Genomic DNA, 16,998 nt, shown 5'->3' with positions numbered 1-16,998 from the left:
AAAATATGTCTCACATCAAAGGGAGTGGGAGCTAAGCTGGATCATTGCTAAGGTGCAAAGTGCAGATGGGGAGATATGCTCAAACATCTATGGGTGAGTTTAATAGATCATCTCTCAGACATTAATATGCTTTTGCAATTGATGGCAATGTAGTAATTTTGGATTGCTCTAAGCTGTCATAACTCCTCTATTTAAGCTTGTTGTTTGAACTCTTCAATCATCACCATGGCATGATTCAATGTCACTTTCTCAGATCATCATTCATCACCAAAGCATTAGTAAAAACATGGAGATGATGATGAAGGGTGGGTATCACTTTTAAGGAATTTTTTTTTTCTTTGCATGCAAATCCATGCTCGGAAGACATGGATCTCCTACTTCATTTTAGTGTATTGGGACAATGGGATGATGATGGGACCGCTTCAATATCCATCTTGCGAGCACATTTAGCCTTAAATTTTATCACTTCTATAGTGAGATTTCAAACTTGGCTTCTAATGCTAGGTTCATACGAGTCTGACGACAAAGAGCTCACCTTAAGTGGCCACCACACCCCATGATTCACACAGAGTGATGTTAATATTCTGCACATAGTTGAATCGACCAATCTGCTTTGAATGCAGTGGCTTCTGATCAGAGAGGTGTTTTTTACACTTCAAAACAGACGTGACAAAGTTCTTTACCGAGGGGGAGTGTCGTCGGGTTTGCTGATGGGCCCGGAAGAGGGCACTTGAAAGGGATGCCCCTTCACTTGTCCCTTTCGCCGTCCTGTCTCTGTACCCAACCTAATACTAGGAATCTCTCATCTAATGAAAAGAACAGTTCTTCTCTCGTGATTGTTTCACCACTACATGATTGTTTAACAATTGTGTGTGTAGTATGCATGCTCACTCACAACTTAGAGTGTGAACCAAAGTAAATAGTGCTCAATAACTGTAACCAAATAAGTATTGTAATCTATTATTATGATTGGTTGTCGAGGATAACATAGGAGAGGAAGAAAAACATTTTGTGAGACTTTTTCAAACCATTGGTAACTACTGTGAAATTGTAAGGATCTCTTCAACGATCCCCCTATTTTTTGGAGAGTGTGTGCACTCTCTTTTTCTATCACCCAAGTGCGTAGATTGGTTATTCTAGCTCCCTTGATCTTGAGTTCAAGACACATTGAATACCTCTTTGCGGTCTCTCGCTGTGATGCTAGGGTAAAACACCGAACTTAAAGCCACCTAAGCCACGAGGAAGTTCGTGAGCTTTGCACTTCACCAAATTAGAAGCTGAGGGGCGCATTCGAAAGCTGAACAGTGTGGCTATCTCCAAACGAAATATAGTGATGAACCAATCTCGACAGAGGCCATACGACGCTTGGGACAATCCGCAGTGTAACAAAATGAGGCATGAATGAGAAGCACGTCAAGGGGGAATAGTGCGCTAAAGTAGCCACCAAGGATCGAACTCAAATCCAACAACTGCAAGACTCTAAAGATTTGCGCTAACCAACCCACTGGTGGCTTTTTCGTGTCCCACCATTGGAGAAGAGGATTATTAATGTTGGGAGGTCCGATGTCCCTCTAAAAGGGGGACAGTTTTTAATTGGCCCCCATACCCTAAAATTTTATTTTCTCTTCTCTCTCTCAAGTGTGGTAAATTGGTTATGCCATTTCCCTCTTGCGTAGCACGTCTTGAGTTCAACTCCTTGTCGGTTAAGGTCTCTTGAGATAGTTTCCTACAACGTTAAAACTCTCTTCTTCTTCTTACTTGGGGTGGTTGAGAATTACATATGCGATCTAGTTGCAGATATTCACTCGCGTAATTTTTATGTCGTAGGCTCAGGCGCTTGAAGGAGCTATGGCGTCAGGTTTGCATTGCAAACAAGTTCTATTCCCAGGATTCTGTGCGCAGGGTACTAGCTTCTCTTGTCTGCCCGCAGCAGGTGAGTGCCAGTCCATTCGGATGTTTTGAGCTCGACGTTTACACATCCTAAGCTCGCTTGTTTTTCTGCAGGCTTGAAGAAGAGGTTTGTAACTGTGAAAAGGCCTGGAACATGGAGTATCCGCTGCCACAATGAAACACAAGTGCTAGATTCTGTCGATAGGAAGGCCTGCCCGTCTGTGAAAGCAGAAATTGATCCAGCCGCATTCTCTAATGTGGACCTGCGTGTGGGGCTTATTGTAAGAACATTTTTTTCCCTTGCTAAGATGTATATGTCAGAACATTGTCTTGTTTTTCTTTGCTAAGATGTATGTGTCAGAATCGGTGGTTATCGAATTGGATAACGCCGTCGTATTAATTCTACTATTTATTGCAAGGTTGTACATGTATACAAGCTCCAATAGATAGTTCCTATGGGGCAATGCAAAACAGACATTTGTACACAGCTGCATTGAACTTTGTAGAAAAAGAGAGTCCACTTGGGGTGGCATATAGTGTTACTCTAAACACCTTGCAAGTTTTATTGGTTTCAAATGTAGAAGGATGTCCTAGATTATGTGATTATGTGATTAATGTTAGGATCAAAATGTCGGCACAAGTGGTACAAAGAAGCCAAAGAATAAAAAAACTCATGGCAAAGAGTGGGATTATGCTCACAACATATGTGGTCGATATATGGAGTGGCAATGTAAATTTTGCTTCACAACAAAATCAGGCGGTGCACCCATAGTTACAGGGGACGGAGGGGACGGGGCTTAGGGGCGGTGGACGGCTGTAACCGGATCGGGGACGGGGCTTGCCGGCTGTCACGAACCAGTGACGTGGCATAACCCTAGATACCCAAATGGGTTGCAAACCAGACACACTCTCTCTCTAGCAGGCAGCAGGCCCGGATTGTACGCTGCTGTGCTGACGTGGCAGTGTTGTACGGATCGGGAATCTGCGGCGCGTTCTGCGGAGGCTGTACGGATTGACTGACGTGGCAAAAAGCGTACAAACAACAGCTTTTGGCTACGCAAAAATCCTAGGCAAAAGAGAGAGAGAGCTTTATTTTGAGTTGCTTTATTTTATCAAGCAAGGCTTGTGAGAGGAATTGGTTTTAATTGGCAGCTTTTGGCGCTCTGCTTTTAGCATCCCTTGTAAACCTTTATAAGTGTGGGCAAGGTTCCCACTCTACAGAGCATCTGGACGCAGAGTCTGAGAGTGAGAACCCTCCCACTCTCTTGTACTTTGAATTTAGATTACTTAAAAAAGAAATACCGAAAGGGGCGTCGGTCTTTAGAGCCAACATCACTAGGCACGGAACTCTGACGGGCCTTGTCGAATCAATTGTGAATTGTGAACTGTTTTAAAGTGAATCTATGTTGTGTCGAGGTAGAATCTTTACTTGGAGTGTCCAAGTTTGTTACAATGGTATCAGAGCGTGGCCGATTTCTCTTCTACCGGGAAATCCAATCCTTTTTTCTCGCGACACTTGTTGTCACAAACTGGTGACGTGGCCGTTGGCTGCCTAGTACACACACTCCTGGCATACAGTTGCGGGGAAGAAATGACGGACTGTTGACGTGGCACTGTCATACGGACAAGCCCGCAAAATCCGATGCAAATCGTGGAATGTTGACGTGGCAGCAACGTACAAAAAAGCATGTTTTGCGACAGTTTTGGATTTGCTTTTTTGGATACGCAATTTGAGAGAGAGAGAGAGAGAGAGGGAGAGAGCTCTTATGCTTTATTTCAAGAAGGCTTTTGATTTACCAACTTTTGGGGCTCTGCTTTTAGCATCCCTTGTAAACCTATTTAATAGTGGCTTGGGCTCTCACTTCTCAGAGCATCTGGACGCAAAGTCTGAGAGTGAATCCTGACCACTCACTTGTACTTTGAGTTGCAGATTAATACAAAAAGAAATACCGAAAGGGGCGGCAGTCTTTGGGGCCGATATCTCTAGGCACGGAACTTCGCCGGGCCAGTGTTGAATCAATTGTGAATTGTGAACTGTTTTGAAGTGAATTCTTGTGGTGTCGCGGTAGAATCTTGACTTGGAGTGTCGAAGTCTGTTACAATGGTATCAGAGCACGGCCGATTTCTCTTCCACGAGAAATCCGATCCTTTTTACGCGGCACCTATGGCTTCAAGCAGAGATCACTCGACTTCCTTTGCATCCGGAGATGCGGGAAGAGATCACGACGAATATTCACGCGAGGAGTATGGCCCACCTTGGCCTACTTAGGCGGAGCTCAGAGAGATGGAGCGTCGACGATTGATCGGCGATGCAACAAAGATGATGCTAAATTTTGCGAAGGATTCGAAATTTGCAAAATTTATGAGCCAGACCTCCTTCGACGAGGTGCATTCACAGTCGCGGCAGACCACAGAACCACCCCTCAAACCGGCACTGAAGAAACCTCCTACTCCAAGGAATGAGAAGAGGTGGTTGATGCACGAATTGCTCAGCTTTTTGATGCGCAGAACAAAGCAGAAAAGCATGACAAAAAGCAGAAGAAAGGAACCGATTTCCTGGGTTATTTGGGTTGTCAGGCTACATTTGCGTCGGCAAGAAAGTAGAAGAAGCATGTTTGATTTGAAGGAGTACCAAGTTCTTCTTCTTCTTCTTCTTCGAGTTCTTCTAGCTCCTTTGACTTGAGCGAAGAAGACAGAAAGGGCAAAAAGCGAAGCAAAATTCAAGGCTTCGGAAAGGGCAAGAAAAAGATCTTCGGATAGTTCGGACTATGACGACAACAGCTTTTATGCAAAGAAGAAGGATTTTTATAAAGCCAACCAGTATGACTTGTTGGAAAGATAAAAGCAAGAAAGTTCGAGAGTTTAAGGAGAGTTTAAGGCGAGATACCTGGAAGCACACCACCGAACCGGCCACCTTAAAGTGTGAGCCGAGCCCAAAATGAAGAAATTATGAACCAAGTGAAAGACCTCTTGGAAAAGGATCTTGTCCAGCTTAGTACTTCACTGTATTGCTCTCCAGTGTTGTTGGTTTTGAAGAAAGACGGATCTTGGAGAATGTGCATCGATTATAGAGCTCTCAACAAAATCACCGTAAGAATAGATTTTCGATTCCTAGGATCAACGATATACTTGACTGACTATAGGGATCCTCGTGCTTTAGAGGATCGACTTGAAAAGTGGATATCATCATATCCAAATTGCATTGGAAGACGTCTACAAGACAGCTTTTCGGACGACTTTTGGGTTATTTGAGTTTTTGGTGATGCCTTTTGGCCTAACCAATGCTCCTGCGACATTTAACCGGACGATGGATAGGATTTTTCGAGAGTACAGACTATTTGTTGGCACTTTCTTTGACGACATCATTGTTTTCTCCAAAGATGAGACAGAACATAGAGAACATCTGCTTCAGGTCTTTCAGCAAGTTGGTGATTAATGCGAAGAAAAGTGAAATTTTCCTACGAGAGATACACTTTTTGGGACACAGTAGCAGGAGTGCAGATGGACCCGGCCAAGATAGAGACTATCTGTGATTGGCCCGATTTGATGAATGTCCATGAAGTTTGAAGCTTCCTGGGCTTGTGTTCGTACTACAGGCGGTTCATTAGAAAGTTTGCAGAGGTTGCTTCTCCTTTGTATATCTTGACATAGAAACGAGTCTCTTTCTCATGGGGACCCACAGAGGTGGCTGCCTTTCAGACATTGAAAGAGAAATTGACTACAGGACCAATTTTGACTTTGCCGGACTTGCAGAAGTCATTTCAAGTATATTGTGATGCTTGGTGTCGTAGTCTGGGTGCGGTCTTAATGCAAGAAGGCCATGTCATTGCCTACGAGAGTCGACTGTTCTCAAGGCTGGAATTGGCAGCACAGATTTATGAGAGAGAGCTTTTGGTGGTTATCCATGCTCTTACTCGGTGGCGACATTACCTACTCGGAGCGGAGTTTACTGTCTTTACAAACCATCAGAGTTTACTCTACTTCTTGTCACAGAAGCAGCTAGCGGAAAAGCAGATGCGGTGGGCGAACATCTTGTCACAGTTTCACTCCAGATTGTCCATGTGTAGGGACATAAGAATTTGGTGGCAGATGCTTTGTCTCGGAAACTGTTGGTTCTAGCTCCTTCCGCATGGGCACATCTCCGCGAAGTGCTTCAAAAAGGCACAACAAGAACAGAATGAAGATAGGCCAGAGAGTTTGAAAGCAACTCAGAAATGTGGACGAAAAGGCAAGATGAAAGCTAGACTGGTTCTAGATCGCATGGGTACTCACCCAAGCACTATTGATGAAAGTACAGAACTTTGCCGAGCTTGGGGCAAAGTGAAAGATCAAGAAGCCCTGATTTTATCTGATGGAGGAGCCAAGGCCAACTTCATTTCACCTGAATTGGCGGCGCGGCTCGAGATTAGGATGGGACCACAAGCAGAGGCAGTTCTAGCGGCACTCGGCAGGGACGTGGCCATTACACCTGTCATTGGCAAACTTCGGTTGCATTGTTAGGGGTATTTGGGGCACGAGGACTTCTACGTAATGCCCTTGGAAGGTTGTGATGTCCTCCTCGGAGTCCCTTGGTATCATTAGAACAACGTCGTGTCGATTATCGGGCGAAGAAAGCGACATTGACTACTGAAAAGGGCCGAAACATTAAACTTGATGTGAAACTGAAGGGCGAGACTATCCCTATTGTATCGGCTTCGGCCGTTTCGAAATTAATGAAATCCAGTCTGTCTGTTTACTCGATCTTTTTGAAGAGTTGAATGATGAACATAGGACAAATATGTCTGAACTTGATAAAGAACGCCAAGATTTTCTCCACACTCATGCCGATTGCTTTTCGGAGGGCTTGCCAGGCGAGTTGCTACCAACTCGTCCTGAGGATCATACCATGGATCTGATACTTGGAAGCACACCACCGAACCGGCCACCTTACCGTGTAGAATGAAGAAATTATGAACCAAGTGAAAGACCTCTTGGAAAAGGGTCTTATCCAACCGAGTACTTCACCTTACTGCTCTCTTGTGTTGTTGGTTTTGAAGAAAGACGGATCTTGGAGAATGCGCATTGATTATAGAGCTCTCAATAAAATCACCATCAAGAACATATTTTAGATTCCGAGGATCGATAATATTCTTGACCGACTATAGGGATCCTCTTGTTTCAGCAGGATCGATTTGAAGAGTGGATATCATCATATCCGAATTGCGTCGGGAGATGTCTACAAGACAGCTTTTCGGACGACCTTTGGTTTATTTGAATTTTTGGTGATGCTTTTTGCCTTACCAATGCTCCAGCGACCTTTAACCGAATGATGGACATGATTTTCAGAGAGTACAGATCTTTTGTTGGCACTTTCTTTGATGACATTATTGATTTCTCCAAGGCTGAGGCAGAACATAGAGAACATCTGCTACAGGTCTTTTAGGCATTGCGAGATCACAAGTTGGTGATCAATGCAAAGAAGAGTGAATTTTTCTTATCAGAGATACACTTTTTGGGACATATCGTCTCAGCAGCAGGAGTGCAGATGGACCCGGTCAAGATTGAGACTAACATTCCACGAAGTTAGAAGCTTCTTGGGCTTATGTTCTTACTACCGGCGGTTCATTAGAAAGTTTGCAGAGGTTGCTTCCCCTTTGCATATCTTGACACAGACTCACAAAGGTGACTGCCTTTCAGACATTGAAAGAGAAATTGACTACAGGACCAATTTTCATGACCAATTTTGACTTTGTCGGATTTGCAGAAGTCATTCAAAGTATATTGTGATGCTTGGGGTTGTAGTCTGGGTGCGGCCTTAATGCAAGAAGGCAAGAAGGGCATGTAATTGCCTATGAGAGCCGATTGTTTTCAAGGCTGGAATTGACAACACAGATATATGAGAAAGAGCTTTTGGCGGTTAATCTATTCTCTTACTCAGTGGCGACATTACCTACTCGGAGCCGATTTTACGGTCTTCATAGATCACCAGAGTTTACGCTACTTCTTGTCATAGAAGTAGCTATCGGAAAAGCAGATGTGGTGGGTGAACATCTTGTCACAGTTTCACTTCCAGATTGTCCATGTACAGGGACAAAAGAACTTGGTGGCAGATGCTTTGTCTCGGAAGCCGTTGATCTTGGCTATTTCCGCGATACATCATAGAAGCTTGGAGGACATGGTAGATCAGTACACCACATATCCAGAGTTTGCAGATGTATTCAATCAAATACAGAATGGGGAGGTAGTAGCGGGATATTCCATTCGGGATGGCTACTTAATGAAGAAAATGATGTTGTGCGTTACACAGCCGTTGAGGGAAAATGTTCTAACCGAACGCCACTGTCCACCATTTACTGGTCATTGTGGCATTGATACCACCTTGAAAGGTGTGGAGTGATACTTCTCTTGGCCGAGGCTCAAGAAGGACATGGACGATTTTGTACACAGTTGCTTGGTATGCCAGAAGGTCAAGTTTGACAGGCATAAAGCAAGCACAGGGATTGTTACAGCCTTTACCCATTCCCACCCGCCCTTGGGAAAGTATTGCTATGAATTTCATTTTTGATCTCCCGAAGAGGCAGAGTGGGCTCGATGGTATCTGGACTGTTATTGACAGATTTAGCAAGCAAGCCCATTTCATTCCAGTGAAGAAAACAGTCAAGCTGGATCATTTAGCGAGACTGTTCATTGCCCAGTTATTTAGATTACATGGCATGCCTGAGACAATTGTCTCTGACAGAGATCATCGCTTCACGAGTATCCAAGTATGTTACAGCAGCCGGGGCTATTATTGAGGGCATGTATTCTAGAATCCATGTCACATTTTGCATGGCGCATTGCCTCAACAACCTACTCAAGGACATTGGGAGCTTGTCATGGATTTCACCCACCATTAGTGACGCCTCTCAAATTGTCTTCTTTGTGCTCAACCATCAAAAAGTGCGCCACGAGCTCTCAAAGAGGAGCCACTTGTCCCTGCTCAAATATTCAGAGACAAGATTTGCATTTAATTAGCTTATGCTAGGCGGCTTGTCTACATGTGGCGGGAACCCAAGGGGCCTCTTTCTCAGTGATGAGTTCCAAGCCATGCCGGAGTCTACATCAGCAACAGGATTGAAATGCCGAGAATGGGCTGACGACGCCGCTTGGTGGGAGGAGGCGAAGACTCTTGACGCCATTGTCAAGCCTATTCTACACCTACTTTGAGTTGTGGATAGCTTGCAGCCATGCATTTGCGCACCATGGATCATATATTTTGGAGCAATCCACGGTCGCTTTGTAATCTCTCTTTTCCTTGCTGATTGTGCCTCCAAATTTGCAAAGTCTGATTGAGCGCTTGGATACAAATAATTATTTGATACACAATTGCGTGGCATTCTAAGCATCATGCCCCAATCAATGATGCCGATGCGAGGTTTATTTGTGCGAGTAAAGTCCAACATTATGTTGATAGGGTGCAGGTCGCTGTGCACTATACCAGCCGAGTGAGCAGCCGCAACGCCATCAATTAAAGCGTGACAGATTGTTTGCATTTGCTCAAGCACTGCTTTGATCCGGGCAGTCTCTATCTCTGGTAAGCGTTGATTTGCTGGTGACAATGATTATCCAGCCGTGTTGTAGCCTGTGCATGTGGCATCTGAATGCTTCGTGGGCTAATGGCAAGCGGCATATCATGTCCCCCAAGGTGCTCCCATTGTAGTATGGAAGATTGTGATCCAGGGAGCTTCAATGGTTAACCCAATGCATCTTACAATGGAGGGATGAAGTGTTTGCATTCCTTGCTCTGTTTGAAAGCTATCAAATTTTGCCTCACTCTCTCCCTTGTAGCATTTTCCCACATATGTAATGTGCTCTGGAAAGAAAGAGATACCTTTAATGATGTCTGAGTATGCCTATCACCTCCGGAGGGTGATAGAAACTCAGCTCGTTGGTTTTGTAGAGTACGTTCAAAGCATGAATGACCTCTATATAAACCTGCACCTACTCTTGGGCACTGACGACGTGAGTAGGGATGTCATAGTTGTTGTCCAAGCTATGCATGATAAAGGTGATAATCTTATTCTTCCTGTTTGGACAAGCAGCGAAGTTGAGATCAGATATTGTCAAAGTTTGGTTCTTTGCTCTTCGTAGGTTTGTAGTAGTATTCATTTTTCGTTTTCGTATTTAGATTACCTGAGGACTTAAGAATGTGTTGCGTTAAAAGTTGTTGTGTGAAGTTTGATTTCTAGGATTAAGTTTTTAAGTTGTCTTATCCTTTTTTTTAACTTAAAGTTGAGTACTTGTTTTAAGCCAAGTAAGTTGCGTCATCTTATTTTACACATGCCTTTTCTAAAAACAGTTTTAAGTTAATAATGCTTTGTTTTATCTAGTTTTGTTTCGTAGCAAACAAAGTGATTTAGTTTGTTTGTTTCTTTGTTTTTGTTTTTCTTTTCTTTTCTTGTGTCCCTTGCTTTTATAGTTTTATGAGTGCTTTATTCCCTCTTATAATTCGTGAGTTCAGACTATTCTGAACTTATGAAGGTATATGTATAATGTGTACACACCAAAAGAGCTTGCTCCAACCCTTGTACCTTCTACGAGGGCCTCGTGGGGAATGCCAATCAGATGAGCGCACTTGGCATTCAATGCCGTGCGCATGATTGTGCCGGTGCCGCTGGCATCTGATCGGCCACCCACAGTCGCTTGCGCATCTTGGGCCATCTTCAATCTCTTGGGTAAGGAAGCTTGTTCCTGAGCTTTTACCCGCTCCATCTTTTTTTTTTAGAGAGTACAAGAACTTTGAAACACACTCACACACCCTATGTACAACGGCTTCAGAGGTAGGGAGAGAGGCATCTCATCACACACACACGCATATTGGAATAGTCTCTAAGGACTTGGAACATGTCTTCAGGCCGCCAAGGGGGGATTGAACCCAAGACTTGAGGCAGAGAGGCTATGACTCTACCAACTGAGCTAGCATTCGCTTCATCTTGACCTTTTGTTCCTCCCATAATTTGTCCCAAAGCTCTAATTTTGCCATATCGCAGGTGGGAGGGTATCGTCCTTTAGATCTCTGCAATAGACTTTCATATTGCCCAACACTGTCCTAACCCTGTGGTGGGGGTCAAATTCTCGAATCCCTGTTGGAATCAACAACTCATATTGGTCTTCACCTCGCAGCCTACGCTTTGTGTTCTCCCATATAGTGCTAGTATCTTCACATGATGATATTGCCAAATACATTCTTTTTGAATGGCGCGCATAATAATTTTCTTTTGATCTGGCGTCATTTTAGCACCGGACAATAAAAAACAACATATCAAATACAATTTCATGGGTATACACTGTACTAACACTCTCACACTGGTTCAGACAAACCATAACCATGACTTGAAGACTTTAAGAAATGTACACGATTATATTGACACACACTGGAAACAATTTTCATTGTAAAATGCAATGTTTACTCGTGTAAAATGCAGAGCAAACTAGGAGTTTTTAAGAACGTCATCCATATCAAACAATATAGTTAAAAACCTGAACATTTCAGTATGTTGTGAATTTATTAATTATATTTTTCACCGTGCACTCTCACACTAGTTCAAACAAAGCATACACTGACTTAAAGACTTCAAAAAATTATGCATGATTATATCACTTTAGGTTGATAATCATTTTGAATTTAAAATGGTATGTTCACTCGTGTAAAATGCAATAAAAATAAATAAGTCCTAATAAAATTGTCCAGATCTAACAGAACATGTTAAAAACCCAAAACAATTCCAAATTTTTCGATAGAACATTGAGTTTATATTTTGCACGTCATTTAAAAAAACATGCCTCTTAGAAGATACATGTATCGTGATGTACATATTGCCAATTTTATTTTAGCTCATTTTAAAACATTGAAAGTATATAAACCAATCATAAATTGCAAAGAACGTCTCGCTCTTTAAAAAGGTAAAAATGAATATTTAACATGCAAATTGTGTGCATATACTTTTTTACATAGAATTTATGTAAATGTAGCATTTAAAATAGCGATGATGATCGATGAATAAAGCATTCTTTTGAATATGATTAGCTAGTATATATTTTCATACGAACACTTAAAAACAACAATATCGAACAATTCAAACTTTGTATATGAAATACTCTTCGCGGCCGCGTTACCGACCAAGTTTTTCATATACTTAATACTTAAAAAAATGAATTGCACCATACGGCCGGGTTAACAATCGGAACGCCACATTTATGCAAAAACAGATGCTTCTAACAAACGACACTCAATTAGCTGCGTTACCGATCGAGTGCCCCACTTGAATCTAAAGAGAAATAATGGTTTGCATACAAGTATCATATAGCCGCGCTACGGACCGATGTCTATATGTTTTTTTGGAAAGGGGAAGGGAAGTCGACTCACCATAAGGATACTAGAATCGCCGCGTTATCGACGTAGCACCCAGACAGTGAGCCAATACTTACCACAAGGACACCATATTCCCTGCGTCACTGAGGTGATGATCCCGTGGTAAGCACTGTTCCGTAGAACAGCTTACACACACACTCCCATTGTGTGGTAAGGTACCTTATGACTGCCGCGCAATACGACAAAAGGCACGCTACCATACAACTCATACACACACAACACATGTCACAAAGTGATGATCGTGGCCACTGAGAGCAGAAACTGCCAAAAACCCTAATTCTTGCAAACCCTAATTTTTGCCAAAAACCCTAATTTACAAAAACCCTAAATTTTGGAAACCCTAACCCTAATTGCTGGCTGAAACCCTAAATTGGCTCAAACCCTAATTTCTAGCGGCTGAAATACCACGTGGCAGCAGTACGGTTTTTTCGAAAATTGCGTTGACAAAAAGCAACCTTGAGCGACGCAATTGATGCTTTTCTCCACGCATGGGCAAGGGGGGAGAGAGAAAAACTGATTGCTTTTTTTTTTACTCTCAAAGAGAGAGAGAGAGAGAGAGAGAGAGAGAGAGAGAGAGAGAGAGAGAGAGAGAGAGAGAGAGAGAGAGAGAATTTCTTTTGCTTTTGTTTTGAAACCTTTTGGGGCTCTGCTTTTGGGCATCCCTTGTAATTTTTAAATAAGCGGATTAGGGCTCACTTTGCAGAGCATCTGGACGCAGAGTCTGAGAGTGAAACCCTAACCGCTCTCTTGTACTTTGACATTGATTTAATTCATAAAGAAATACTGAAAGGGGCGCCAGTCTTTGGGGCCAATATCTCTAGGCACGAAACTCCGCCGGGCCAGTGCAAAGCTATTGTGATGTGTGAATTGTTTTGAAGTGGTTATTTGGTATTGTAATGATTGATTCTTGACTTGGATTGTCCAATTCTGTTACAGTGGTATCATAGCACGACCCATTTCTCTTCTACGGGAAATCCCATCCCCAATTTTTTTTTTCCGCGGCACCTATGGCTTCACGCAAGGATCAGTCGACTCCCTCTGCATCTGGAGATACGGGCAGGGATCACAACGAAGATTCTGGCAGAGAGTATGGCCCGCCTCGGCCTACTCAGGCGAGAGATGGAGCGTCGTCAACTGATCGGCGATGCAACAAAGATGATGCTCAATTTTGCGAAGGACCCAAAATTTGCAAAATATATGAGCGAGACTTCTTTTGAGGAAATGCACGAGCAGTGGCAGAAAACCATAACACCACCCCCGAAACCCGCTCTCAAGAAACCTTTTGCTCACAATAAATATTCAGAGAAGGAATTAGAAGAGGTGGTTGATGCACGGATTGCTCAGCTTTTTGACGCGCAAAAGAAAGCCAAAAAGCATGCCAAAGAGCAAAAGAAAGGCACTGACTTCCCGGGTTATTTGGGTCGTCAGTCGACATTTGACAAAGCAAAGAAATAGAAGAAGCGTGTTCACTTTGAAGGAGTACTCAGTTCTTCTTCTCCTTCTTCTGACAGTTCTTCTAACTCTTCAGATTCGAGCAAAGAAGACAGAAACAGCAATAAGCGAAGCAAGAAACAACGCTTCGGAAAGGGCAAGAAAAAGGCAAAGAAGGCTAAATCTCGCCCAGTGATTGACAGTTCTACTGAGGACTTATCTACAGACAGTTCAGACTCTGATGACGGAAACTTTTATGCGAACAAGAAGAATTTTTATAAAGCCAACCAGTATGACTTTCTGGAAGATAAAAGCAAGAAAGTCCGAGAGTTTAAGGAAGGTGGACACTCGATCAAATTTGATACTTTTTCAGGATACTCAGATGCTTCAAAGGTTGTCTTTTATATAGCAGCTTGACATCGCTTTCGCGGCAGGACGCTACTCAGAGCTCTCCAGGATTCGGAGAGTTGCCTCTTACTTTAAGGGGAATGCTCGCACTTCGTGGTCCACTCTTCTTTTAAACAAGATTGCGCCAGTTAAATGGTTGAAATTTAAGAAGCTTTTTATTTCTTCTTGGTTGATGCAAGAGTATGAACGCGATATATGAGCTGCTTGGAACCATCTTCGGATGACCAAGAAAGATACAATAAATGCTTACTGTGAGAGATTCTGGAGCTCTTTTCTACCCGCCTTTTCATTCAAGAAGATCTCATTCAGAGAACAGATTGAGCGGCTCACCTTGGGTCTACCTACAGAGATCTGAGATCACTGCTTGGAGCAGAAGTCAGCTTCTATTCAGGAGTTGATGAGTCATGCGAAGCGGGGCTTTGCCATTCACTCTGGCAGTCTGACTAACCCCACCGATGAGGCCATGACACAACGAGCCGAACAGATTTCTGGGAATGAAAGTAGAAAGAGAAAGAGCAACCGAGAAAACAAGGATGCACGACTCAAGCTTACTTCTGAGGAGAGAGCTCGCTTCATCAGGGAGGGGAAGTGCTTTGGATGCGGGGAACATGGACATATCTCCGCGAAGTGCCCTAACAAGGCACCGAATGAACAAGATGAAGAAAGGCCAGAAAGTTCAAAAGCAGCTGAGAGATGTGGCAGAAAAGGCAGATAAAAAGCAGAATTGGTACCACGTGGCGTGGGACCTGAATCGAATCAAATGAATGAAAGTACAAACTTTGCCGCTTTTAGGGCAAAGTAAAGGATTAGGAAGCTCTTTTGAAGAAGCCAAGGCCAACTTCTTTTCACTTGGAATTGGCGGTTCGATTTGGAATTACGCCTGACAGACTGACGCCACAGGCGGAGGTAGTTCGATTGGCACCCGGATATGGGATGTTGCCACTACACCGAGCACTGGCAAACTTCGTTTGCAATGACAGGGGTGTTCAAGGCACGCGAGTGACGTTCTACTCGAAATCCCTTGGGACCATGAGAACTACGTCTTGGTTGACTACCGGGCCGAGAAAGCGACTTCGACAAATAAAGGGCTCAGAGATTGTACTTGATGAACTTGAGTTTCTTTACTTATTCTTTTGGGAGAGAAGTGAACGATGGATAAACGTCGAATATGTTTTGACTTGAACAAAAGAATGCCAAGATTTTTCTCCACACTCATGCCGATTGCTTATTAGAGGGCCTGAAGATCATACCATTGATCTGATACCTGGAAGCACGCCACCGAACCGGCCACCTTACTTTGTGAGGCGAGCACAGAATGAAGAGATTATGAACCAAGTGAAAGACCTCGTTGTTGGTTTTGAAGAAAGACGGATCTTGAAGAATGTGCATCGATTTTAGAGCTCTCAACAAAATCACCATCAAGAACAGATTTCCGATTCCTAGGATCAATGATATACTCGACAGATTACAGGGATCGTCGTGCTTTAGTAGGATTGATCTGAAGAGTGGATATCATTAGATCAGAATCGCGTGGGGAGTCGTCTACAAGACAACTTTCCGGACGACTTTTGGGTTATTTGAGTTTTTGGTGATGCCTTTTGGCTTAACCAATGCTCCTGCGACATTTAACCGGATGATGGACAGGATTTTTCGAGAGTACAGGCTATTTGTTGGCACTTTCTTTGATGATATCCTTGTTTTCTCCAAGATTGAGGTAGAACACAGAGATCATCTGCTTCAGAGATACACTTTTTGGGACACATTGTCTCAGCAACAGGAGTGTAAATGGATCCGGCCAAGATAGACACTATCCGTGATTGGCCCGATTTGACGAATGTCCATGAAGTTGGAAGCTTCTTGGGACTGTGTTCGTACTACAAGCGGTTCATTCGAAAGTTTGCAGAGGTTGCTTCCCCTTTGCATATCTTGACACAGAAAGGAGTCCCTTTCTCGTGGGGATCCACAGAGGTGACTGCCTTTTAGACATTGAAAGAGAAATTGACTACAGGACCAGTTTTGACTTTGCCGGACTTGCAAAAGTCATTTGAAGTATATTAGTGATGCTTGTGGTCGTAGTCTGGGTGCGGTCTTAATGCAAGAAGGCCATGTCATTGCTTACGAGAGCCGATTGTTCTCAAGGCCGGAGATGACAACACAGATTTGTGAGAAAGAGCTTTTGGCGGTTATCCATGCTCTTACTCAGTGGCGGCATTACCTACTCGGAGCGATTTTACTGTCTTTACATATCATCAGAGTTTGCGCTACTTCTTGTCACAGAAGCAGCTTTCGGAAAAGCAGATGCGGTTGCGAACATCTTGTCATAGTTTCACTTCCAGATTGTCCACGTGCAGGGACAAAAGAATGTGGTGGCAAATGCTTTGTCTCGGAAGCCGTTGGAAAAGGCTATTTCCGCGATACATCATAGGAGCTTCGAGGATATGGTCGACCAGTATGCCACAGATACAGATTTTGCATATATTTTCACACGGATACGGGATGGGGAGACAGTAGCAGGATACTCCATTCGGGAAGGCTACTTGAGAAAAACCATGTTGTGCGTTACACAGCCGTGAGGGAAAAGGTTATGATTGAATGCCACTGTCCATCTTTTACGGGTCACCGCGGCATTGCTACCACCATGAAGGGGGTAGAGAGAGACTTCTTTTGGCCGATACTCAAAAAGGATGTGGAAGAGTTTGTGCGCAGTTGCTTAGTATGCCAGAAGGTCAAGTTTGACAGGCATAAGGCACAGGGATTGTTATAGCCTTTACCCATATCCACCTGCCCTGGGAAAGTATTGCAATGGATTTCATTTTTGATCTCCCAAGAACACAGAGTAGTCACGATGGTATCTGGACTGTTATTGACAGAGGAGGCTC

At 43.4% G+C, this 16,998-nt stretch overlaps 1 protein-coding gene across 1 annotated transcript in view; it reads left to right on the top strand.

Moving 5' to 3' along the window:
* The first annotated feature begins 1,769 nt into the window (after nt 1-1,769).
* The window catches only part of LOC147428441 (uncharacterized), a 38,740-nt gene continuing 23,511 nt past the window's right edge, over nt 1,770-16,998 (top strand). The window contains exons 1-2 of the mRNA XM_086497082.1: nt 1,770-1,933; nt 2,005-2,171. Of these exons, the coding sequence (XP_086353208.1) occupies nt 1,849-1,933; nt 2,005-2,171 (252 nt within the window). The 5' untranslated portion in view covers nt 1,770-1,848. The remainder of the gene's footprint in view (nt 1,934-2,004; nt 2,172-16,998) is intronic.

This window comes from Adiantum capillus-veneris, chromosome 23 (assembly GCF_014529385.1).
Source record: "Adiantum capillus-veneris isolate H3 chromosome 23, ASM1452938v2, whole genome shotgun sequence".
In the NCBI taxonomy this organism is placed as follows: Eukaryota; Viridiplantae; Streptophyta; class Polypodiopsida; order Polypodiales; family Pteridaceae; genus Adiantum; species Adiantum capillus-veneris.
Note: the sequence above shows the minus strand (reverse complement) of the source record. Positions and strands in the feature narration are given on the sequence as shown.